A 27923-nucleotide genomic window follows, 5' to 3' on the forward strand; every position below is an offset into this window, starting at 1 on the left:
AGGTACACCACTAGTAACTGAACTCCAGGATGAACATTTCCCATCAAGCACCACCCTCTGTCTTCTTACAGCTAGCCAATTTCTGATCCAAACCGCTAAATCACCCTCAATGCCATGCCTCCGTATTTTCTGCAATAACCTACCATGGGGAACCTTATCAAATGCTTTACTGAAATCCATATACCCCACATCAACCGCTTTATCCTCATCCACCTGTTTGGTCACCTTCTCAAAGAACTCAATAAGGTTTGTGAGGCACGACCTACCCTTCACAAAACCGTGTTGACTATCCCTAATCAAATTATTCCTTTCTAGATGATTATAAATCGTATCTCTTATAATCCTTTCCAACACTTTACCCACAACCGGAGTAAGGCTCACTGGTTTATAATTGCCAGGGTTGTCTCTACTCCCCTTCTTGAACAAGGGGACAACAATTGCTAGTCTCCAGTCTTCTGGCACTATTCCTGAAGACAATGACGATGTAAAGATCAAAGCCAAAGGCTCTGCAATCTCCTCTCTAGCTTCCCAGAGAATCCTAGGATAAATCCCATCCTGCCCAGGGGACTTATCTATTTTCACACCTTCCAGAATTGCTAACACCTCCTCCTTATGAACCTCAATCCCGTCTAGTCTAATAGACTGTATCTCAGTATTCTCCTCGACTACATTGTCTTTGCTCAGTTCACACTAAACAACTGCACCTCCCAGTCGCAAACCATTTCAACTCCCCCTCCCATTCCTCAGACGACATGTCCATCCTGGGCCTCTTGCAGTGCCACAACGATGCCACCCGAAGGTTGCAGGAACAGCAACTCATATTCCGCTTGGGAACCCTGCAGCCCAATGGTATCAATGTGGACTTCACAAGCTTCAAAATCTCCCCTCCCCCTACCGCATCCCAAAACCAGCCCAGCTCGTCCCCGCCTCCCTAACCTGTCCTTCCTCCCACCTATCCCCTCCTCCCACCTCAAGCCCCACCCCCATCTCCTACCTACTGACCTCATCCCGCCCTCTGGACCTGTCCGTCCTCCCTGGACTGACTTATCTCCTCCCTAACTCCCCACCTACACTCACCTTCACTGGCTCCATGCCCGCCTCTTTGACCTGTCTGTCTCCTCTCCACCTATCTTCCCCTCTATCCATCTTGTATCCGCCTCCCCCTCTCTCCCTATTTATTTCAGAACCTCCTTCCCCTCCCCCATTTCTGAAGAAGGGTCGAGGCCCGAAACGTCAGCCTTCCTGCTCCTCTGATGCTGCTTGGCCTGCTGTGTTCATCCAGCTCTACACCTTGTTACCCCATACCAGAAACCTTCACTGAAATGTAAAAGAACAAAGGAAAGAAGGTGATCCATAGTGAAATGAGAGATGTGGAAATAAATGAAAAACCTGAGTATACAAAACTGTGCCAAGCAAAGTTCATCTCTGAATCTTTTAGACATTTTATAACATTCCAATGTGCACTATTTTTACAAATGTCTCTAAGTTTGGTTAAAATGGGAATGAGGGCAGTAAGTAGTTAGAAATGAACTTAGACTGGTGCAATCCCTGCGTGTTCTCAGTATCCCTATATTCAGCATTCACAAACCATTCAGTTTGTACCATTTGTTGATGCTAACCTGGCAAGTGTGTCCCAATGTAATTCAATAACCTCAAATGGAAACAAATATTGGGAAACTGATACATGCTTATCAAGAAATCACTGGTGCATATTATGTCAAAATGGCCCGTGGGTAAAAATCGAAAAAAAGAATTGCCTTTTCTATCAAGTGCAGGTTGTTGTTATTCTTTATGCCCTGACTCCTTTTGGAAGTGGGATAGGAACTGGGTGGTGGTGTGGTGTATGCGGACGGGCACAATTTTCATATTGATATGATCATACAAATTTAATTTTTTAATTTATTAAGCCCCTAAATTCTGGAATTATCTTTTGAATCCTCACTGCCGTTGTAACTCTCTCACCTCCTGTAGGATGTTCTGTAAAATAAACCTATTTTACCGAGCGTAGGGTAATCCTTTTATTCTTTATTCATTCACGGTCATGGCTATCACTGACAATGCCAGCATGTGTTTTCCTATCCTGACCTCAATTGCCCTTGAACTGAATGGCTTGCTGGGCTAATTCAGATGGTTGTTACTGGTCAACCACATTACTATCAGTTTGGAGTCAAATGTAGGTAACGATGACTGATTTCTTTCCCTAAAGGACATTAGTGAATGTGATGGGTATTGTTGAATCGGTATTTTCATGGCAGCATGTCTAAGATTAGCTTTATCTTCCAGATTAACCTAATGACATATATCTGATACCTCCTTATATGCTTTGGTGTCTAATTTTGCATGATTATGTTGTCATGAAGCACCATAGAAGGTTTAATTACATTAAGGTGCTGTAAGATGTGATTGCTGTTGCTTGTTTTAAACTAATTACCCTTGTATCTTTTTATTACAGTTCCTCCAAACTTCCTAAAGCGTCCTTCCAACCTCTATGCTTATGAGAGTATGGACATTGAGTTTGAATGTGCAGTTAGTGGGAAGCCAGTCCCTACTGTGAGATGGATAAAGAATGGAGAAGTGGTGATTCCCAGTGATTACTTTCAGATTGTGGTAAGTGATATTATTCAGGGACATTGTTGTGATTTATGGAGAAACTAACACAGCTGAAGCTCAATTTGACTTGTTCCATTGGACTTGCTTCAATATAAATTAACCAGAACAACATTGGCTTTGATTATTGATTCTAAACAAAACTGCTTGCTTATGTACAGTGGCTAAAAGCAGAAGACAATACAAAGGTTTTCTTGAGGCTTATTAATAATAAAAGGGTTGACAGAGGAACAATGGGTTCTTGGAGATCAAAATGGAGACCTAGGAAGAAGGCACATTTGAGATTGTAAATGAATGCTTTGCATTGATGTTTACCAAGGAAATAGACTTAATATGGTTGTTGAGGTATGGGCTAAGATAAATAAAGCTAAGAAGAGAGAAGGTACTTGGAAAGCTGGCACTGATTAACTCACCAAATCCATATGGATTGCATTAAAGGTTGCTGACAGAACGGAATGTAGAAATCATGGACACTCTTATGGTTACATTCTTCCATTAGATACAGGGGTGGGTTCGGAAACTGGAAAATTGTAAGTGTTCCACACAGCTTCAAAAAAGAAGATAAACCTGGCAATAGCAGGCATAAGCATAGCAAAAAAAAATTTCCAAACCTTTCAGTTTTGAAAATATATACCGGACTCAAAACATTAACTCTATTTCTCTCCCCATAGATGATGCCAGACCTGCTGAGTTTCTCCAAGCTTTTTCTGCATTTGTGTCAATGACAGGTCAGTCAGTTTAGTATCAATGTGGGAAAGCTTTTAGAAATAATAATTTAGTAGATGGCTAACAGTCACTTAGACAACATTGAACAATAAAGGATCTGCATGGGCTTGGATTTGCATGGAGATTTTTTAAGAGGTAACCAAGAGAATGGATGATGTGCAGTTGATATTGTGTGTATTGACTTTCAAAAGGCTTTGATTAATTAAACCCCATTTATAGAATTGTTAACAAAACTGAAACCAATAGGACAAAGAACAGGATGGGTAGAAAATTTGCTAAGGGATAACAAAGAGTTGGGGTGAGTCATTACCTCTTAATTTATATTTCCATGCATGTGCAAAATGTTATGCTAAACCACATCGAGGTAGTTTCGACGCACAACATCAGTAAAAATAAAAAGAAATACAATTTGCCTTCATCTTGACATTGCTGCTAAAAGGTTACCCAGTAAATAACTTTCATAAGCCTACAAGCAACATATCTGCTCTCAGCACAAACACATTCAAACTTAACTGTATTCACATTTATTAATTAGCGCATCAGTTAATACTGAAGCGTTTTGATGATGTGAACACTTCCAAAAAAACTCAGTCTGTATAAAAAAAGAGATTGCATTTGAACAACACATTACATTTCACTACCTCAGCAGATACTAAAGTGCTTGAGAGGGTGGCAGTGAGCTGTCTTCTTTGAATTGCTGTAGTTTGCACACTCGCACATAAGGAATGAGGTACTGAAGGGTTCCTGATGCCTGTAAAATTATACCCCATTAACAGTGGTCTCAGAAAAGTAGCGAAGATGATTTTGAAGTCCCAATTGTGGCACTTGCTCTTTAAATTGGCAGCTTACTGGGACCTCTTCATACAACAGCATAGCTAGAGATAGAAGGAAGCAGTCCTGACTGCCAGGGCAGAAATGCGAAGTGAGACTGGACTCAGCAAAGCTCTGATTTATTTCTCAGTGGGACAATAGAAACACTGGCATCCAGCCAAAATTTCATTCTTAACAATGAGCTGGAGAGATCAACAGTGATGTTAATAGCTTGGACACCATCCAAGTTTGATTCCCATTTGATAAACTGTTTACTCAGCTGTAAAGGACATTAGATCGCATCCTATTTCACTTTTCTTAACTGTGATTTCTTGTTTTGCATTTTCATCTGTGTAGCTTGAATTAATCTTCATCAGATTGACATATTTCTTTAATTTTAAAAAGAACTTCGAAAGTACAGGTAAAAGGGCAAATAGTTCATGATAGATTCTAAATTAGGATTGATGTTGATGGTTTGATTTCCCCCATAAGGCTTTGCTTTGTAACATCTTTGTTCTATGCAATGTTCTACCCTACATTATAGTTTCTCTCTTATTCATTCATGGGATTTGGCAATTGCTGGCTAAGCCAGCATTTATTGTCCATCCTGATTTGCCCACAAGTGGAGGTGAACTGCCTTTATGAACCATTGCAGCCTTCAATATGGAGGTACACTCGTAGAGCTTTTAGAGAGGGAGTGGCTGAAATTCAATCCGGAAGTAGTCGCAATGTCTTTGAACTCACAATCTATACACCGAACCTACATTTCTGCTGCTTGGATACAAATTTTACCACGCAGCTTAAATTTAACCTCAATTTCTTCAGCTAGAGGGTGATTATTCTGTCAAATTCATTGCCGCCAAAGGCTGTGGAGGACAAGTCATTGAGTGTATTTCAGACAGAAATGGATAGGTTCTTGATTAGTAAGGGGTCAAGGTTATGGGGAGAAAGTAGGAAAATGGGGTTGAGAAAGAGATCAGCCACGATCAAATGACGGAGCAGCCTCGATGGGTTGAATGGCCTAATTTTGTTGCTATATCTTGTGGTCTTAATTAATTAATACAAAATACCTGCAAATTAAAGTGATTCTCAAGCCCATCCTCAATTGTCATAAAAAATCCCGTGTGATGTCCCTTGTGAGGCTCTAATGAGTTTCAAACAATAACATTATAGGTTAACAAAAATCATAGAATCATAGAGTTGTACAGCACAGAAACAGACCCTTCAGTACAACTTGTCTGCGCCGACCTGATGTCCTAAGTTAATCTAGACCCATTGGCCAGCATTTAGCCCAATCTTTCTAAACCCTTCCTATTCATATACCCATCCAGATGCCCTTTAATTGTTGTAATTGTACCAGCCTCTACCACTTCCTCTGGCAGCTCATTCCATACACGCACCACCCTCTGCGTGAAAAACTTGCTCCTGAACTGGGTGATACTGATAAACTTGACAAAGCATGAGGCAAAACATGTTTCTCACAGGAATTGTTATGATCTGGAGTGCACTGCCTCAGAGTATGCTGGAAGCAGGTTCAATCATGGGTTTCAAAAGGAAACTGAATAATTATCTAAAGGAAATTAGAAATTGGAGGACTATGGGGAAAGTGAGACTGACTGGGCTGCTCTTGCAGAAGCTGGCATGGAAATGATGGGCCCAATGGCCTCTTCTTTTGTTGTAACCATTCCACGATACATTGGCTATGTTTTTACATGGCGGATTTGCAGGCAAGTGGATTCACAAAACTCCTCAGGTCGTCTTCCCGTCTGTCCTCCAGGCCCCCCCAACCTGTCCACAGTTTTACAGTGAGACAGACAAGGCTTTGTTTGACCTGGCCCTGCCCTAGTTCAGGGCCAAAGTGGCCAATTAATGATCACTAAAGACTGATTCCCATCTAGGACTCCGATCTTGGGCTGATGGGAGGAACTCAGCAGAAAGTGGGCTGATATCCAGGAAGTGAGCCTGCTCAGGCCTTGGGTAGGAAGGAATCAATCATCTCCCTTCAACATCAGGAGACTCTATCCCCAGCACCCCCCAAACAAGGTCTGGCCTCTAAGGTTGCCACCCACCACCTCTGTGCCAGGTTGCCCATCCCATCCCCATCCTTCCCAACAGGCCTCACTTTCCTTTCTCAACCTGCGACCCACCACATTTACTTAGTCCCAGACACCAGGACTTTAGTGATCCTTATCTTGTCCACTGCAATATCCAGTGCTGTTTGGTCCAGCGGGCCACTGGTCAATCAGTTTAACCAGTAGCTCTTGGAAATTGGGAAATGTCCGATGTGATGGATGGAAATGCCATCAAGGGTCACCCAGCAACAGTGGAAATCTCTTCTATGCTAATTTACAGGTGGCAGGCTGGGAAACCCTACCACCCAAAACAGTTGAATTCTTCAGCTCAAAGTTGTTACAATTGAGTGGTTCATGCATTTCAGATAGCATTCAGAGCCCAGAAGGTTAAAAAAAAGCAGTAAAATGTGTGAATGATGCATTCTGGCCTAACTTGACTTGAAGACTTCAAAATGGACGTCCAATGTACATATCCATTTCCAAGTAAACATAAAGGTAAAGCCACCATGGTCTTACCAGACCATAGGGCTGCTCTCTCATTAGCGAGAAATGACTGATGATAATTTAACCTGATGCTCACCACACCTCAGACGAGGGAAGAGAATGAGAAGGAGAGTCCTTCATGGTAACCTCAGCTGGTGTGATTGTGTTTTATCTCCTGGTTTCTCCTGCTGGGAGAGTGTTTGTCAAGTGATCTGGAACTGGCATTCCAGATGAGTCTGCAGAAAGAAGAAGACTCATTTAATAGCTTTTATGAATCAGATTTTGCTAGAAATGAGAATTTTTACCCTTTATCCCCACTCCCCAGTCCTTGCCATCACATCAACCTTTCTTAGATTTCCATGGTGGAATTTGAAACCAATTTCAGTGTATGTTGAGAGTAACAACCACATTATTATATTCACATGAAAAAAAATATACTAGAACACAGCAAGAGAAAGAACCAGACAGTACAGTTTTTCAGGTATAACAAATAATTGTCCCAGTGGTTCTGTGAGGAAATTGCGATTCTAAACTTTACAGAGTTGATAGTGCTAAGTTTCACCTCCAGTCATTGATGGCTAGAGTCAAATTCAGCTGAAGCATAAAAATTGGCCTACTGCTGTACCTATTTGTTATGACCTTATCCATTCCTTGAACACTTCAATTTACGAGCTCACGAGCTTACATTTATATCCTGACCTATCGTTGTCCATCCCTATCTTGGAAGGGTCCTCAAACAAGGCTTTGTGGTTATAACTCAGAAATATTAAGGGGGCAGCTACTTTACTGGGAGTTTATTGTAGGCCCCCAAAGAGTCAGCGGGAAATAGAGAACCAAATATGTAGACCATTCATAGAGGTATGTAAGAGTGATAATCGGGCAATTATATAAGGGAATTTCAACTTCCCCAACATAAATTGGGATAGTCATAGTGCTAAAGGTCTAGAGGGGGCAGATTTCTTGAAATGTATCCAGGGGAGCTTTTTGGGTGAATATGTGGAAGGCCCAACAAGGGTCTGCACAGTCCTGGATCTAGTTCTGGGGAAAGAAACAAGCATTCAATGTGACAGTGGGAGAACATATTAGTGATAGCGACCATAACATGGTACGGATCAAATTTGTTCTGGAGAAGGAAATGATGACCTGCAAAATGCAGCTTTGGATTGGAAAAAGGCAGATTTTATTAAAATAAGGCAGAATCGCACCACAGTAGACTGGGAACAGCTCCTTGCAGACTATAGCGGAACAATGGAGGGCATTCAAAAAAGAGCTGGGGAGAATACAACATTCCCAACATGTATCCTTTAGAGGGAAATGTAGGAGCAATAGGTTCAGAGAACCCTGGACGTCTAGGGTTTTTAGCAAAATTAAATGGAGCAACTCCGCTCCGGCCCTAGAGGAAAACAGGAAGTACAGGAGTTAGAAGAGCAAAAAGGGGGCATGAGAAAAGGCTTACAAATAGGTCATTTTTATAAATACATAAAATGGAAGAGGTTAACCAGGAAAAGAGTAGGGCCCATCAGGGCCCATTAGGGACCAAAGCTATAGGATATGTGAAAGGTTTTGAATGAATGTTTCTCTTCGGCCTTCACTCTGGAAAAGAAGAATGTAGGTACGGAATTCAGGAAAAGGGACTGTGAGGAACTTTCACAGTTTGATATAAGAAATAGGAAGCTATGTTGGGCTTAAAAACAAACAAATCCCCTGGCCCAGATGAATTGCATCAGATGCTGCTCTGGGAGGAGAGGCAGGAAATTGCAGGAGCTCTGACACAAATTTTTAATTCCTGTCTGGCCACAGAGGAAGTGCCAGAGGACTGGAAGACAGCTAATGTGGTTCCATTTTTTAAGAAGGGTGATAGAGATGAACCAGGAAATTACAGGCTGCTGAGCCTCACATCAGTGGTAGGGAAACTATTGGAGGAAATCCTGAAAGACCAAATTAATAGCCATTTGGAAAGGCATAGGTTAATTAGGGACAGTTAGCATGGCTCTGTTAGGTCATGCCTAACAAATTTGTTAGAATTATTTGAAAATGTGATCAAGTGTGTGGTTGAGAGAAGTTCAGTTGATATAGTTTATGCGGATTTTTGCAAAGCTTTTGATAAGGTCCCACATGGGAGACTGATTGAGAAGGTTAAAGCATTTGGAATTTAGAAAAACTTGGAGAGATAAATCAGAAACTGGTTTGGTAATAAGACACAAAGTGTAATGGTAGAAGGCTGTTCACGTGACTGGAGGCTGGTGTCCAATGGTGTATCACAAGGATCAGTCCTGGGACCCTTATTGTTTGTTATTTATGTAAATGATTAAAATGTGGGGGAAATGTTAAGCACATTTGCAGATGACCCAGGGATTGGTAGAATGGTTAATAGCAACGAAGATGGTTGTAGGTTACAGGAAGCTATAGAAGGGTTGGTCAGATGGGCAGACCAGTGAAAGATGGTAGTTAACCCTGATAAGTGTGAGGTGGTGCAATTTAGAATGAAGAAGCAAGATGAGGGAGTATTTAATGAATGGCAAGACACTGGGTAGCTTACAGGAACAGAGAGATTTTAGGATAATTATTAACAGATCACTGAGGTCGACAGAACACAGGAATAGGATAGTTAAGAAGGCATATGGGACACTTACTTTCATAGGTCATGGCATAGAGTGTAAGAGTAAGGAGGTAATGTTGGAATTGTACAGATTGTGGATTAGACCACAGATGGAGTATTGTGTGCAGTTCTGGTCACCTCACTACAGGAAGGATGTGATAGCACGAGAGGGGTTACAGAGGAGGTTCACCAGGATGTTGCCTCAGTGGAGAAATTGAGCTATAAGGAGAGACTAGATAGGCTTGGATTGTTTTCTCCAGAGCAGCAAAGACTGAGTAGAGACATGATTGAGATGTATAAGGTTATGAGGGGTATGAACAAGGTGAATGGAGATTAGTTGTTTGGCTTAGTCAATCATGAGAGGGCATAGTTTTAGGATAAGGGGCAGGAGATTCAAAGGGGATTTGGAAAAAAACATTTTCACTCAGAGGATAGTGGTAATCTGGAATGCAGTCCCTGAGAAGGTAGAGGAGGCCGGAAACCTTATAATCTTTAAAAAATATTTGGATGAGCACTTGAAATATCATAACATTCAAGGATATGAGACAAGTGCAGGAAATTGGGATTAGTGTGCCTTTAGTGTTCGAAATTTCAGTGCAGGCCCAATGAGCCGAAGGGCCTTTTCTGTGCTGTATGCATCTATGAATCTATCTTGATGATGTCTCACATTAGCCTAGAACTTTCCTTCCTCCAATTTTGGCCTCTTGTGCCTAACCCTCTTGCTTACCACCACCAGTGATGGAAGTTCCTACAGTTAATAATACACTTGTTCTTAAAATCCTTCCACCTTTCTGTTGTCCTTTCCAATTAAGGGGCTGCATAGTGGCTCGGTGGTTAGCACTGCTGCCTCACAGCGCCAGGGACCTGGGTTCAATTCCACCCTCAGACGACTGTCTGTGTGGAGTTTGCACGTTCTCTCCATGTCTGCATGGGTTTCCTACACATGCTCTGGTTTCTTCCGACATTCCAAAGATGTGCTGGTTAGTTGGATTGGCTATGTTAAATTGCTCACAGTGTCCAGGGATGTGTAGGCCAGTTGGATTAGCCATAGCAAATGCAGGGTTACAGGGATGGAGTGGGACTGGGTGGAATGCTCTTTGGAGGGCCATTGTGGACTCACTGGGCTGAATCCTTCTAAACTGTAAGGATTCTATGATTATGTCACTCTGTATGACAGGACAGCATGTACTTCTGTAATGATTTCAATGTCCTTGATAAAAACCTTTACATCAGAGTCAGAGGATGCTGAGTTGCCAAACAAAACTTCCTGCTGAGGATTAGGTCTTCCACACTGACTACCTTCATGTACATGTGTTGTACTAAATTTCTATTATATTTTAAAACAGTCCAATTACTTAAATTTGTTTCTGATATGTGTCTGTTAGGTGGATCTATGACTTTCAACATTTGATAGTTTCTGGGCTTGACTTCAGACCTTTGGCCTCATCTACGTTTCATCCACCCTGCTGATAGCAGCAATTCTCTCAAAGACCACTTACTGTGTGTGAAATATCATTGGTGTGCCATCTGCCAGGCCAGCAGCAAATGTCATGTACCTTCCAAGAAGCAGGGTTGGAGTTGGCAGGAGAACAAGGAGGAATCATCAGGATTTTATAATTGGATATGAACACTTGTCCCAATCCAAACTTCAGAGAAACGTTTTAGGTTAAAGCCTTGGCTGCCCATTAATAATTTTTACATCAAGTCCACCAACATGCATTAGGCCTTAAGTACCACCTTTTAGAGCTCCGTTTTCAGCAGCTATCTGTAGGACTGAAATAATAAGACTCTGTGAATTTACTGGCAGACACAATACCTGCACAGAATGAGTGCAGTCACTAAGTTGACATGATTTGGATCTGTTTCATTCAGAAATAGGTACAGCATGTACGAAGATCTATCGCCTTTTAGCTATGCATTCACTGTTTATTTAGCCACTTAACAACCTAACCAGGATTTATTTTGAGTAAATATTGGTTTCTCAATAAAAAAAATACAAAACTAAGTTGACACTTGGTTTGTTTCTGGAATGCAAAGATTTTGCTGTTACTGTTAAATAATTTTGTAATCTGTCTGTTTGCTCTGTATTGTAGAGTGGCAGCAATCTCCGGGTATTGGGCCTGGTGAAGTCAGATGAGGGTTTTTATCAGTGTGTGGCAGAGAATGATGCTGGGAATGCGCAGACCAGTGGACAGCTAATCATCCCGGAGCCCGGTAGGACAACATAATCATTGACTCTTCCCTGCAGTTTTCACTCTTGTTTTTATTTCTCCCTTTTAATGACAAAGTGATAGTTTTGGAAGAAAGAACCATTAGTGCTGTTACATTCTGTTATATGTTGTTCAAAGTAATCATCTTTTAGACAATATTGTAACTTTCTTTGAATGTATTTCTCAGATCACACCATGTGCTGCAGATTTAGACCCTTTATTGTCTAGTACAATGATTGCAGTCCAATAGATCCTTGATTTATGAACATGCGACTTATGAATGCTTGAACGTACGAACGTGACCGAAACAGGGGTGTGATTTTAAAGATCGTAACATTTTTTGTGCTAGCAAATGGCTCTTTTATATTGTCCTCCATTGTGTTCTGAGCTGTGTACAACTCAACTTGCAAACAAGCTCAAAAACAGAATGCATTCACAACCCAGGGACTGCCTGTAATGATTGATATGCCATCTTAAATACTTAGATATATATGCACATAACATTATAGTTACTAACTCTTTACCAATAATTTACCACATCAATTCAACCCACAATATTACACAAGTTGTTTGCAAAAAGCGTATGATTTAGGAAAAGTTATTTATTTGAATTCTTTATTTATTGAATTCAGCTTAGCAGTGGCACTTCACATAGTTTGCTGTATACATTTACAAAGTCATGTGCAGTTTGGTCACAATGTGGATTGAGGCTCTTAGATCTTCAGTTGGAAGAAAGGAGCTTAGATTTGACCAGGATGTTGGGTCAAGGCCTTTCAGCGTCCATGGGTAAGACTGGGGTAGGCAGTCGTCGAATGAACAGTTATAAGAAGAAATTTGAATTTATACTGTAATATAATTCCTCAGGTTAATATTTTGTTCAAAAGAAGGTGCCATTAACAATGCAGCATTGTCTTAGTGCTACAATTGAAGTATTCAGCTTACAAGGCATGGTGGCTCAGTGGTTAGCACTGCTGCCTCACAGTGCCAGGAATCTGGGTTTGATTCCACCCTCAGGTGACTCTCTGTGTGGGGTTTGCATGTTCTCCCCGTGTCTGCGTGGGTTTCCTCTGGGTGCTCTGGTTTCCTCCCACAGTCCAAAGATGTGGAGGTTAAGTGGATTGGCCAAGCTAAATTGCCCATAGTGTCCAGGGATGTGCAGGCTAGGTGGGTTAACTGTGGGAAATGCAGGATTACAGGGATAAGGTAGGGGTGTGGGTCTGGGTGAGATTGTTCAAGAGTTGGTATGGACTCGGTGGGCTGAATGGCCTGCTTCCACAATGTAGACATTCTATGATACACTGAAAAGTCCCTGCAGTGAGATTCAATTGTGTAATTAGTTCAGCGTGAGGCCCAGTAACCAGGTCTCACAGGGGCCTACTATGCCCTTCTTGAAGGGTGGGAAGTGGGGGCTAGTGTACTCAGATCAGGGGTTTGGGGTGTGGCTAGAGACCCAGGCCAGGAGCGTTATTGCAGCTGAGATAACAAGGTGTAGAGCTGGATGAACACAGCAGGCCAAGCACATCAGAGGAGCAGGAAAGCTGACATTTCGGGCCTAGACCCTTCTTCAGAAAGACCCTTCTTCTTCATCTCTGAAGCATTATTGCAGCTGATGATTTTTGTCCCTTTCCTGGTTCAGAGGCAGAAATGTTGCTCCCGAACTACACCATGAGTCCTGACACAGGGGATTTGAGCCCAAAAGCCAACACTGACAATCCGGTACAGGATTAAGGGAGTGATGTGTACATTTGAAGATATCTTCTTTCACCTTTAAATCAACGCTTCACCTGCCTGTTGGATGGATGTAAACAATCTCATGAGGAAGCCCATGGGAGTTATCCCTGGTGTCCTGACCAATATTTATCCCTCAATCAACATCACAGAAATAGATTAACTGGTCATTATTGTGTTGCAGTTTGTGGGAATTTGTTGTGCTCCTACTGGCTGCTGTAATTCCTGTATTACAACAGTGAGCAGACATTAGAAGTAACTGGAAGGGAATTTGAGAAAGTTGGTGGGTGTGAGAAGCGCTATATAAATGCAAGTTTTCCCTTTTCCTTCCTTACAGCCGGTGCTGGAGGAACTAGTCCTTTTATGACATTTCAGACTGTGATATTATCATTTCAAAGGGCTGCTCCCTTTCAATACAGAAGTCAGGTTATAGTCCAACTGGTTTATTTGAAATCAGAAGCTTTCGGAGCGCTGCTCCTTCGTCACCCAACAAAGGAGCAGTTCTACAAAAGCTGGTGATTTCAAATAAATCTGTTGGGCTATAACCTGGTGTCGTGTGATGTCTGACTTTGCCCATCCCAGTCCAACATCAGCACATCCACGTCATGGCCCTTTATACACATTGCAGAAAATCCACTGCAATTGCTGAGGAGCTTTCAGCACTGAGATTTTGGGTCTGTGTGTTCTGGTAACTGTGGTGATGGCCCTTATCCCCTAAATGGAGAATCAAGAGAATGATTTTATTTGTTTGGCTGGAAACAAAGAGTCAGATTCAGTAACTTGTAAATCAGCATTATATCTGGGAATGATCCAGTCCCAATTGTTACTTCAGAAATTTTCAAGGGTTGCCAAGAGCTGCTGGCTGTGCGGCTTCCTGCAACAAATTACCCGCTCTTGGATGGGTAGCTTTGAAGTCTGTCTGCCCTGGGATTCACAAGTGAGTGTTATACTGCCTTAGGAGGACAAACTGAAGCATCCAGTCTGCTGTTTTGTGGTCACTATTCATCTAACTGAATACACAGAACTGGGAACCTTCAGGTACCTCTGAAACGGAGACAAATTGTAGGGCAAGCCGAACAAGATACTTGGCTGGGAGACGCCTGGGCAGGATACAAGAAACAAGTTATCGTCCGACAATAATCTTGCCCTAATCTCTCCATCTCTAGCCCTCTCACTGTCACAACTTTCCTCAATTCACTCAAAAATATTATTACTCTGAATAGCACACACCTTAACGTTCCTCATTTGTTCACCTTAAATTTTGAATGTGCTGCTGATGCAGTCTTCCTCCCTGCATCCTGACTGAGTCAGAACTGAATGTCACTTGTAACTGTCTCTATTCTAGGCTATTTTTCATTCAGATTAGAATCAACAGGCTGCTATAAATTAAGCTTAACATCACTACATAATGGCTGAAAATTGTGCGTGTTATGAATTGAAGGACTGTGTGAGAGCGTTAATTCCCAGACTGGGCTCCTCGATCATTATTTCATGATTTACTTTGATTTCTGTGCTACTTGTTTAGAGATTGGTTGTGTCCTGCACTGACCATCTAATTAAATCTCTCAACTTGAATAAACGCAGAAGAACAAGGATAGAAATTAATCGAGAGGGAGGAGAAGGAGCAGGCATTTCACAGTCTCTTTGTCAAATTGGTCTTTGATTTCCATTGCTTTTGAAACTGAAGACCGACATGTTTTTCCATATCTTATAATGTTTTTGCCAAAGCAGCGACGAAAACAAGACAACTCAACCATTAAACAGAGAAAGCACAAGACCCAGGACATTTAATTCAGTTCTTCGGCCTGGTTTCAGGGCTATTTTTAGAATTCTTCCTTGGAACGTGGGCATTGCTGGCAAGGCCAGAATTTGTTGTGCATCTCTAATTGTTCTTCAGGAAGTGGTGGGGACAAATGGCTTTCTTGAACTATTGTAGTCCATCTGATAAGGAGTATTTAGATGGAAACATTGGGGTTGAACTGATTTGATTTGATTTATTGTTGTCACATGCACCAAGATACAGTGAAAGTTATTGTTTTGTGGGTTAACCAGACAAATCATACCCTACATAAGTACCTCAAGGTAATAGAACAGAATGCAGAGTATATTGTTACAGCTGCAGAGAAGGTGCAGAGAAAGATCAACTCTAATATATGAGACGGTCATGAAGCCGATAATGATAAAGAAGAAACTGTTCTTAACTCTGCTGGTACATCTTTTTAAACTTTTGAATCTTCTGCCCAATGGAAGAGAGTGGAAGAGAGTTTAATTGGGTGGGAGGGGTCTTTGATTATGTTGGCTGCTTTCCCGAGGCAGTGGGAAGTGTAGACAGAATCAATGGGAGGAAGGCTGGTTTTTGTGATGGACTGGACTGTGTTCACAACTCTCTGTAATTTCTTGTGGTCTTGGGCACAGCAGTTACCAAACCAAGCTGTGATGCATCCAGATAGGATGCTTTCTATGGTGCACCGATAAAAATTGGTAAAAATCATTGTGGACATGCCAAATTTCCTCAACCTTCTGAGGAGGTGGAGCCATTGGTGTGCTTTCTTGATTGAAGCGTTGACGTGGGTGGACCAGGATAGATTGTTGGTGGTATTTACTCCTAGGAACTGGAAGCTCTCAACCGTTTCCATCTCAGCACATACAGACCTCCACTCTGCTTCCTAAAATCGAACTCCAGCTCTTTCGTTTTGCGACACTGAGGGAGAGATTGTTGTCTTTACACCATGTCACTAAGCTGTCTGTCTCTTTCCTGCACTCTGTCCTGTCGTTGTTTGAAACCCGACCCACTACAGTGATGTCATCAGCAAATTTATTGATGGAATTGGAGCTGAATTTGGCCACACAGTTGTGAATGTATAAGGAGTATGGTAAAGGGCTGAGTACAGAGCCTTGTGGGGCACCGGTATTGAAGATTATTGGGGAGGAGCTGTTGTTGCTTGTCCTTACTGATTGCAGTCTGTGGGTCAGGAAGTCAAGGATCCGGTTGAAGTGGGGGGGTAGGGGCTGAGTCCTAGGTCTCAGAGTTTGGAGGTGAGTCTTGTTGGAATTATGGTGTTGTAAGTGGAGCTGAAGTCAATAAAAAAGAGTCAGATGTAGGTCTCCTTGTTATCCAGGTGCTCCAGGGGTGAATGTAGGATCAGGGAGATGGCATCTGCAGTGGACCTGTTGTTTTTTGTTTCTTTTCATTTGTGCGATGTGAGCGTAACTGGCTAGCCAGCATTTTCTGCCCATCCCTAGTTGCCCTTGTGAAGGTAATGGTGAACTGCCCTCTTGAACCACTGCAGTCCTCCTGCTGTGGGTTGACCCACAATGACATTAGGGAAGGAATTCCCGGATTTTAAAACAATGACAGTAAAGAAACGGAGATATATTTCCAAGTCAGGATGGTGAGTAGCTTGGAGGGGAACTTGGAGGTGGTGGTCGTCCCATATATCTGTTGCCCTTGTCCTTCTAGATGGAAGTGGTCGTGGGTTTGGAAGGTGCTGTCTGAGGATCTTTGGTGAATTTCTGCAGTACATCTTGTAGATAATACACACTGCTGCTACTGAGCGTTGGTGGTGGAGAGAGTGGATGCTTGTGGATGTAGTGCCAATCAAGTGGGCTGCTTTGTCCTGGATGGTGTCAAGTTTCTTGAGTGTTGTTGGGGCTGCACTCATTCAGGCAGGTGGGGAGTATTCCATCACACTCCTGACCTGTGCCTTGTAGATGATGGACAGGCTTTGAAGAGTCAGGAGGTGAGTTACTCGCCGCAGTATTCCCAGCTTCTGACCAGCTCTGGTCAATGATAACCCCCAGGATGTTGATAGTGGAGGATTCAGTGATGGTAACACCATTTAATGTTAAGGGGTGGTAGTTAGATTGTCTCTTATTGGTGATGGTCATAGCCTGGCATTTGTGTGGCGTGAATGTCACTCGTCAGTCCAAACCTGGATAATGTTCAGATCTTGTTTCATTTGAACATGGACTGCTTCAGTATCTGAGGAGTCATGAATGGTGCTGAACACTGTGCAATCATCGGTGAATATCCCCACTTCTGACCTCACGATGGAGGGAAGGTAATTGATGAAGCAGCTGAAGATCGTTGGGCCGAAGACACTACCCCGAGGAACTCCTGCATAAATGTCCTGGAGCTGAGATGATTGACATCAAACAACCACAACATCTTCCTATGTGTCAGGTACAACTTCTGCCTATTGTTGTGATAGTAGGCGAGTTTGGGGGATCAAGGCAGTCTGGGAAGCTATAGTTAATTTGTGCTATTACTAAACTCTCAAAGCATTTTGTAATTGTCCTGGAACTGCAATTGGTCTGCAAATATTGTGAAGGCATTTTAGAAACCCCATTGATGCTTGTAATTGGGGTCTTCCATTGCATACCCAGCAGCTGCACTATCCAGGAGGATATAGTAGCATTGCGGTATCAACACTGAGCTAGTAATCTAAAGGACCTGGCTAGTACTCTGGTAGAATTTAGGTTCAATCAATAAATAAAACTGAAATTGAAAGCTAGACTCAGTAATAGTGATCATAAAACTATCATCAATTTTAGTAAAAACCCATCTGATTCACTAATGTCCTTTAGGGAAGGAAATCTGCCGTCCTTGCCTGGTCTGGCTACGTGCGACTCCAGACCCACAGCGATCTGGTTGATTCTTAACTGCCCTCTGAAATAATGGTCCAGTATGCCATTCTGTTCAAGGAAAATTAGGAATAGGCCATAAATGTTGGCTTTGCCAGTGATGCCCACATCGCATGGAAGAAATAAAAAGAAGGTTTAGGCAACAGAGCAGAAGTAACTCCAAAAAGCCATTAAATCTGGAGGATGTTTTGAATATCACTGTTTGTTATAACATTGCAGTATCTGTATTTCACCACGAGAGGGAAAATTAACCCTCCATCAATAACTCACTGGAAGCCTATGATGGCTGAATCTGTCTGTTCAAGGAACCACTGTGGGAAAGATATGTTGACAAAATGTTGTGAAAGAAAATACTTTGGAATCTGTAAATAATGTACACTATCAAAAAAGGAAGATAGTCCCAAAGAAGGAGTGAATGTTTGCACTGTAAGTAACTATGCACTGCATGTAAGGCTGATAAAAGATCATTCATGCTGAAATGTTAACTTTGTTTCTCTCCACAGATATTGCTTGAACTGCTTACTTTTCCAGCTCCTTTTGATCATTTCCTCAGGTTTCCAAAATTTGCAGCATTTTGCTTTTGTAAAATGTTAGACTGTTACTCTCACTTTCTAAATTGTAATTATCATTGCATTTTAGAAAATATAGGTGATTCAGAACCACTTAGTGATTATTTATTTAGAGAAAAAAAAACTGCAGATGCTGGAATCCAAGGTAGACAAACAGGAGGCTAGAAGAACACAGCAGGCCAGGCAGCATCTGGAGGAAAGGAGCAGTCAACGTTTCAGGTATTACCCTTCTTCAGGACTGGACCTGAGGAAGGGTAATATCCAAAAAGTTGACTGCTTCTTTCCTCCAGATGCTGTCTGGCCTGCTGTGTTCTTCCAGCCTCCTGTTTGTCTACCAATAATTATTTGTAATTTGCAGAAAGGTATTCCATATGGGCAAAGCTTTTATAAATTAAGAAAAGCAAATTTTGTTTTAAACGGCACCTGAAGAGTGCCTTGGGATGTCTAATGATGTTGAAGATTGCATGTAACAACAGTTTTGTAGTTGTTACTCTAGCCAAGATTGACAGAATAACAGACCATCAATGTTGATAAGAATAGGCAATGAAGAGGTAATTTAAGAAGCAGTATAGTGTGCAGGTCATAACAGCAAGGAAAAATTGAGGGAAGCAAATAGAGCTTTCAGATAAAAAAGAAGAATATATTGGAAATACAGAAAAGATCATTTATCATCCATTAAAGAAGAAGACAGTTTAAACATCAAGAATGCAAATTCTGCTTTTGGCATCCTGAGAAAAGAATGCATCAGAGTAGGTCACCTATGAATAATCTTGAATTTAAATGATGAAAATCAGTGAATAAGCTTTGTCTGACGCAATGAGGCTTCATGGGTTTGAGTCAATGTTAAGGACTTACAGGCAACCCCCTTCTAACTGTATACCAATGTGTTACTATTCTGGTGGATCTGTCCTACTGATGGGATGGTGATGGTGTTGTCTGGGACGTTATCTGTCAGCTACAATTCTTTGAGTACAACTACGTTGGGCTGTTGCTTAACTCTGAGACAGTTCAATGAATTTTGACACTAGCTCTCAAATGTTGTTACGGAGGATTTTGCAGCGTCAACAGGGTTAAGTTTGTCATCATTTCTCTTGCCTAGGTTGATGCTAGGTGATCTATCTGGTTTCATTCCTTTGTTTAGCCTTCATAGCATTTGATGCAACTGAGTGTGTTAGGCCATTTCAGAGAACGTTTAAGAGTTAACCATATTGCTGTGGGTCCAGAGTCACATGTAGGCCAGATGAGGTATGGATGGCAAATTTCCTTCCAGATTTGATTGTGTAGCAACAGAGAAATGGAAAGTACTGTAGGGACAAATTGTTGAAGGTGTCAAAGATACTTGGTTCAGGAGTAATGGTATAAATTACAAGAGCATACTAGATCTTTAGAAATTATTGTTTAGGCCTCATCTGAAGCATTCATTCAATACGGTGCTGAGCATTTAATGAAAAATATTATGACCTTGGAGATTGTGCAGAGGATTTTTACAGGCAAGACACCAGGGAGAATAAATCTGGAGACAAATTAAAGAAACTGGCATTGTCCTCCTCGGAATGAAAATGCGAAGAAGATGTATAATAGAAGTGTTCTAAATCATGAGAGCGTTTATATAGTGGGGAGAAGCTGTTTCAACAGAAGAGTTGCTAATAAGAGGCCACAGACTTCAGAAAAAAGAAGACATGATCATTTTTATTTACATAGTCACTGTGATGATCTAGAATTCAGTGTCAGATTGGGAGGTGGAAGCTGTCAAGATTTACATTCAAGAGAGAATTAGACATTTACTTGCAGGGCCATTGGAAATGAATAGAGGATGGAAACAGAATAGACAACACTTCCAAATAGCCAATATAGGTACAAAATGCAAGGGTTTGAATAACTTCCTTCTGTGCTGTCTGCTTTCGTTAAAAGCTCACCCACTGTTAGGATATGTTTGCAAAATCAGCTCTGTTGTATCAATGCATTGTTTCCTAAACTTATAGGTATATGCCTGTGCATCACACAGAGGAGATTTTGTGATTTAGGATAACACACAAGGCTCCGTTGTCATGTGTTATTGCGAAGTTCTGCTCCACTGAATAAAACCCAGGGTTTCACAATTTCTAGCTTTTTATTCAAGAGATTTCAAGTTCACCATAATTCCACAGTAGATCCCATGTGTCTTTATAACCGGGAGTATATCCTCTCCTATCCCAAAATTAATTCAACTATGTTTTGATCCAGGGATCTGAGCAGTAAGCTTTTAATTTGTAGCCTAGCTACTGAAATATCAGATGCACTGCCAAATACATTCTGTGTTGTTGACATAAGTTAGACTGAAAAGCTAGGGGCCAGTACAAATTTCTCACAATGGGAAGAATCAATCTCTCTCCTATACCCTGTTATGAAAAAGCATTAAAATTGTAATCACCATCTCTCAATGTACCATCACCTGCTCTAGCTCATGATTTCAAAGTCAAACTAGATCAGGCTTTAAAAGACAAACAGGTTCTTGCTGCTGTTATATGACAAACCACTCTTTGTATCAGGGAAGGTGTTGGAGGTTGTACAGAGGATATATTATCTGTGTAAATACCTATTTATCTTGAGAGAGAGAGAGAACTGGGAATTGTGCACCTTATATTTGTGAGATAGGGCACTCAATCCGTCAATCTAATTGTCTGCTTTAGCTGAGCCTTCCATTGTACAAAGAGAACAACATCTGGACCTTCAGGTGTCACAAAGAGCTGTCTTCTCTCAATAGACTGAAAAGGTTGAGATTGTATATAATAAGCTTCTCCTTGAATGTCTAATTAGCACTTGAAATCAGCATTATAACCAGCCTGATCTCAGCCTGTAGAGTACAGGTGTAAAAAAAATGCTGCATGCAGCTTTGGGACTTAACATTGTGTATGTTGAATTTAGCTTTACAGCAACTACATGCACTTATGTAGAACCTTTAACAGAATAAAATGCTCCAAAGTGCTTCACAGGAGTAGTACCTAACAATATTTAAAATGGAAAATGACCAAAAGCTCGGTCAAAGTAGGAAGCATCTTTAAGGAGGAAAGAGGGATAAAGATGGCGAGGGAAAAATTTGCTGAGCTCAGTGGCTAGGCAGCTGATGGCTTGGCTGCCAATGGTGGAACGATTAAAATCAGGGCAGCAAAAGAGGCCAGAATTAGAGGAGCTCAGAAGTCTCAGAGAGTGGGACAGCTGGAGGAGATTGCAAAGATATTCCAGAATAAAGCCATGGAGGGATTTGAAACAAAAATTAAGGATTTCAAAGTTGACACCTGGTGGGCATGGAGCCAATGTATGTCAACTTCACTGATTACAGAAGCTTGCTGGAGGCAGACAGTGAGTGCACTGTTACCACTGCAGACTGCACTTTATCAATGGTGAATACTGTATGGATGGTACAGGCCCTGCCGAAAATCACAAACCAAGTTTAATTCTAGTGTTCAAATTTACCAAAAATAATTTTGTAGGTGTTAACATTTGCCAAATCAAAAGCCAGATAAAATGGCAATTACTGATGGGATAGGACGAGACCTTTGGTTGTCAGCCATTAATCATAACAGTAGGTATGAGAAATAAACTTTGTTGAAAATACCGGTGACTTTAAATGAATGCCTCACATCATAAGACTTAGAAGGACTGAAAGTGGAATAAAAGAAAAAGAAAGCAAGACAAACAGAGAATGTTCCTGAGTGTTGCTTGCTGGAGCCAATTCTCATAGCACATAAATCTCTACTCGTGCTTCCTGCAGTCTATGTGAAAGGGCGCGGACAGATGGTGGTGAAGTTGGCCATAAAGATGTATTAGCAGAAGCTGCTGACCGTGGTGGGAGGAACATGGCTCCTGCTGTCTGAGCTCTTTGCATAAGTGGTAGCCATCCATTCTAAACACAGCATGTACACCTCACTGCACAGCTGTTCAGGCTATCACTGCACCCTCTCCCAAGGCTGGGGATTCTGTAAGGCAACCTTAGTAATTTACACCTTACACAAATAAAACGGAAATGTTCTCACATTGGACAGGCCATGGGTGAGAAAATTAATTTCTTGTTACCAGCAAAGCAGTTTTCTTGAGAACAAGATTACAAGCTTCAAATAATATCTCTATTTTTAGATATAGTAATTGGTTGACAAAGGCATGGGCACTTTTTCTTTGAATAATTACTGTGGTTCAGACATACAGTGTAATGCACACTGTCACTAACTTGTTACCTGCTTTCTGATGAGGTTAAATGGAGTGAAGATTAGCACTTGATGCATATTACACTGAGTGGCCCTGAATAGAAGTAGTTTCTGGTTGCCTTGGCTGCCAGATTTTCCTAGAACTTTCTCCATTTATATTTCGGATTTCTAAAGCACAAACTGCACCAGACCTGCCTCATTAACATCAAAGTATTGCTAATAATGTTGGTGAACATTTTAGAAACATAAAATTAGTCATCAGAGTCATTTCAAAACAGTTTAATCTTGCATTCTTTTAGAATTATAGGGCAAGAAGCAAATTAAATTCCAATATCTATCATTGGTCATTCTGATTTTGGCGCCAACAAATACATATATCGAAATAATAAAATGATAACAATGAATGCAAGGAAAGCTCCCAAATAAGATCCCCATAAATTTATGCACTGTATTTTCAAAACTCCTGTCAAATTGTCCTTATTGCAGGCTTGCTCTTGTCTTTGTTGCTTTAGGCCAGATTATGACTCAGGCTCTCAGTGCTTGCCATTGACTTTAATGCTCAATTTCTGTCATTGTGAAGGTCTTCCATCTATGTGAATATTAATTAAGAAGCTGCCATGTTATTGCCTATGTGAATCTCACTTTGCAGCTGTAACACAATAAGTCTTTTCAACATCAGTACATATAATATAGAGGATAGAACAGTACAGCAAAGAAACAGGCCCTTTGGCCCACTATTTCTGTGTCAACCATGATGTAATTCTAAACTAATCCCATCTGCCTGCATATGATTCATATCCCTCTATTCCCTGCCTCTTCATGTGTCTGTTTAAATGCCTCTTAAACGTTACTAACATGGCTGCTTCTACTACTCTCTGTGTAAAAAACTTTCCTTGCACATCTTCCTTAAACTTTACCCCTCTCACCTTAAACCTATGCCCCCTAGTTTTTGATATTTCCATCCTGGGAAAAAGACTCTGACTAGCCCCCCTCTCTATGCCTCTCATAATTTTATATACTTCTATCAGTTTGTCCCTCAGCCTTTGGCACTCTAGCAAAAACAGTCCAAATTTGTTATAATAGTTAATATACTCCAATCAAAGCAACATCCAGCATCCTCTCCAAAGCCTCCACATTATTCCCATAGGGTGGGAACCAGAATTACACACAATAAGACCATAAGACATAGGAGCAGAATAAGACCATTCAGCTCATTGAGTCTGCTCCATCATTTGATCATGGCTGATATGTTTCTCAACCCCAAGTAGTCCAATGTCATTATGGAAATCTCCATTGCACGAGAAACATCTGGCTGCAAGAACTGCCAAGAACAGAAGGTTGGCAGCGATGAATGGAGGTGCAGGGAAAGAACTTTTTATGACATTATGTCTAGTTACTGCTCTGGAAGTATCTCTGCTCTGATTTACCTACTATTTTCTGAATTTGCCCTTGAGCTATCTGTTAATTTCAAAGATAATATTTGTCTTCATTATAGTTGTGTACGGCAACATCGCAGAACAGGTTTTTAGTAAACAAATTCATGATTTTGATATGCATAACACAGATTTAAACTACATATTGCACCTTCCTGCAAGAATGCAATCCCCTACTCCCAATTCCTCTGCCTCTGCCACATCTGCTCCCAAGATAGGGCATTCCCTCCAGTGTCACAATGACGCCACCTGGAAACTGGAGGAGCAGCACCTTATATTCCGCCTTGGGAGCCTACAACCCAATGGCCTCAATGTGGACTTTACCAGTTTCAAAATCTCCCTACCCCCAGCCTCATCCCATGACCAACCCTCCCTCTCATTCCTGGCCTCCTTGACCTGACACAACCTGTCCATCTTCTCTCCCACCTATCCGTTCCTCCCACCTCACTGACCAATCTCCACCACTCCTTACCTTCACTGACCTATCACCATCCCACCTACCTTCTCCAGCCCCACCCCTCCTCTCTCTATTTATTTCAGAGCCCCCTTCCCCCTTCCCTATGTCTGAAGAAGGGTCCCGACCTGAAACGTCAACTTTCCTGCCCCTCTGATGCTGCCTGACCTGCTGTGTTTCTCCAGCTCCACACTGTGTTATCTCTTTAAACTGTTTAACCTCTATTGTCACTCCCAAAGCTCACTTGCTTTAAATCTGGAAGAAACACAAACTCTGGATATAATTTCAGCAGTGGCTCCTCCTCCACGGATTCCATGCCGATTGTCCCAAGCTTAACATCTGCAACACATCTCGGACTTTGAAGAGAATAAGCATGCAGGATTCTGTGGAAAGAAAAGAGGATTTGAAATAGTTGCATGGCTCATTCAAAATTTCAGCACAGATATGCAGGATCAAATGGCCAGCCCCTTCTTTAGCATAATTTCACAACTCTTTGATACTGGACCTGTTTTTGGCCTTTAAAGGTGCAACTTCCTCTCATAACAACCATCACAAGGGAATTTCCAAGACTGTTCCTTAAGTAGTGGTAATACTTGCCCAAATGTATTGAGATGTTGAGTGCAATGATAAAGACCAGCAATGTGGTTGTCAGCTTGATGTCGAATATTGGTCCATCCCCTAACCATTAGAAAAGGTTCAATGAATACCTTGAAATCCCTGCTTAAAACTTGTTGGAAGAGGAGAATTCAGGCCTGGGATAGACAAGCCCATAGATATTCTCCCTAATAGTTTCAAAATCACAAGATCAGCTCAATTAAAATAATTAAGGAAAATGCCCCTGAGAAGAGTTGTCAAAGTGGTGTCGGATGTTGGCACCTGGGGGTTGGAGGAGGTAAAAGCTGGCCTGGCAATTTGGGCCCAGAACCTTGGAAAACTATTGGTGGACTTGGTAGAGTCAGTAATCCACCAGTGGTTTATGGTTACTTTGATTGCTGGTCTTGACAACATTATCAAATCAAGCCATTTAATTTGGAAACTATCTACCCTATATCAATGGTCTGAGCAATGCTAGATGCTGGGGACTCATAAGCATGTCTAGATGAAGAATTAATTGGGGCATAAGCGACGGATCTCTGTTGAGAGATCACCACAGGTCACACTCATTCTGTTTTTCTCTCCATGAGTGCTGCCTGACCTGCTGAGTATTTTGTAGCATTTCCCATTTTCATTTGGTTGATAGATTTCTCCCGCTTACCTTACATTATAGCATGCCTCCCCACACTTCACTTCTGGCTTCCGCTATTGCCAGACTTCTAGAAACTGGTCTTCAGGTTCTGCAAATTTCCAGGTAAAATGATGGAATTTGAATTACCACAGAATTGAGAGGGAAATACCATTCTATTTTTAGAATTTAGAATCCCTACAGTGTGGAAACAGGCCCTTCGGCCCAACAAATCCACACCGACCCTCAGAGCATCCCACCCAGACCCAGCCTCCTAATCTACCCATCTTTGAACACTATGGGCAATTTAACGTGGCCAATCCACCTAACCTGCACATTTTGGATTGAGGGAGGAAACCAGAACACCTGGAGGAAACCCACACTGACAAGGGGAGAATGTGCAAACTACACACAGACAGTCTCCCGAGGGTGGAATTGAACCCAGGTCCCTGGCGCTGTGAGACAGCAGTGCTAACCACCGAGCCACCGTACCACCCATTCTCTGGAGAATGAAGGCGCTCTGAGTATTAGCATTGTAGTATAAGGATCTCATAGCTATAATGCTAATAGAGTGATGTCACATGATACCAGGCGACATGTAGCTGGAACCCGAGAAATGTTTTGATGAAGCCCTGCAATAGTCTACCTTGCGAACAGTGTAAATAACCTATGAATGTTTATTATTTTATAACATGAACACAGAACAAAGGACAACACAGCACAGGAACAGGCCCTTCAGCCCACCAACCATGTGCTGACACATGATGCTTCTCTAAGCTAAAAACCTTTTGCCTCTATGTGGTTTGTATCCCTCTATTCCCTGCCTATTCATTTATCTGTCAAGATGCCTCTTAAATATTGTTATTGTATCCACCTCCACTACCTCCTCTGGGAGCACATTCCAGGCACTTACCACCCGCTGTGTAAAAAACGTGCCACTCACATTCCCCTTAAACTTATACCTTTCACTTTAAATTTATGTCCACTGTAATTGACATTTCTACTTAGGAAAAACACTCCAACTCTTTATTCTATCCATGTCTCACGTAATTTTGTAACTTTGTTCCTGGTTTACAGCTCTTTTCTATGGCATACATTTCATTCAGGTTTACATTACTATAACAAAGAGTCATTCCAGTCCATGTGGGCCAAGTTGTTCTGGCTTCTCTCTTACCTGACTCATCAGCTCCATAAAGACCTCGAAAATTAATGGAAGAAGTGCAGTTCAAAAACAGACCTGTCCAATTCTAAGAGTCAAATATTATGTATGATTTTTATTTATTCTAAGCCAAAAATTACTTTTAGATTGAAAAGAAGAAATGTCAGAGTGAGTGGCATGTGGCACATATTCAAGAAGATGATACAGAGGGTTCAGAATAAAAATGTTCATTCAAAACGAAAGTAAAATGGCAGGACTCCCAAATCTGTTACAATTTGCATAGCAAAAGCATATAGGGGCAGTTTAATCCGAAAAAGGAAAGGTTATGCCAGATGCAAAGAACAGATAGCCTGGAGAAGTACAAAGGATGAATTAAAAATGAAATTAGGAAAGGAAAAGGAGGCATGAAAAGATCTTTACAGATAAATTCAAAGAAAATGCAAAAGTGTTTTATAAATACATAGGAACAAAGAAAATAGAAGCAGGAATAGGCCAAAGAAGAAGAATATAATTAAATAAAAAGTAGGGTTGATAAGAGAACAAAACCTGTATGTGAAGGCAGAAGATACAGGCATCATTCTTAAAGAATAAGTTAAGCCACTGTAGATGTCAGATCAGTATTCCTGGGAGCCAACCCAAGGAAAGCGACAAACCTGACCGGCGTCCCCGGCTGTGCACTTAGTTGCTGTGTGGACCAATTGGCCGAGGTATTCACTGACATCATCAACCTCTCCCTCCTACAAGCCGAAGTCCCCACTTGCTTCAAGAAAACCACCAGCATCCCTGTACCCAAGAAAACACAAGCAATGTATCTTAGTGACTACCGGCCAATGGCTCTGACCTCCATAATCATAAAGTGCTCTGAGAGGCTGGTTATGGCCCACATCAACTCCATTCTCCCAGTCTGCTTTAATCCCCTACAATTTGCCTACCGATGTAACAGGTCCACAGAGGATGCTATATCCTGAGCCCTGGAACATCTGGACAACAAGAACATCTAGGTCAGACTCCTGCTCGTTGCCTGCA

The 27923-nt window shown here is 41.6% G+C and overlaps 1 protein-coding gene across 1 annotated transcript in view; it reads left to right on the forward strand.

Annotated features, from left to right (window-relative positions):
• LOC109932277 (netrin receptor DCC) overlaps positions 1-27923 on the forward strand; it is a 590638-nt gene that overhangs the window by 150059 nt on the left and 412656 nt on the right. The window contains exons 6-7 of the mRNA XM_048603985.1: positions 2453-2607; positions 11391-11511. Coding sequence (XP_048459942.1) covers positions 2453-2607; positions 11391-11511 — 276 coding nt within the window. The remainder of the gene's footprint in view (positions 1-2452; positions 2608-11390; positions 11512-27923) is intronic.

Source organism: Rhincodon typus, chromosome 1 (assembly GCF_021869965.1).
Source record: "Rhincodon typus isolate 14 chromosome 1, sRhiTyp1.1, whole genome shotgun sequence".
Lineage (NCBI taxonomy): Eukaryota > Metazoa > Chordata > Chondrichthyes > Orectolobiformes > Rhincodontidae > Rhincodon > Rhincodon typus.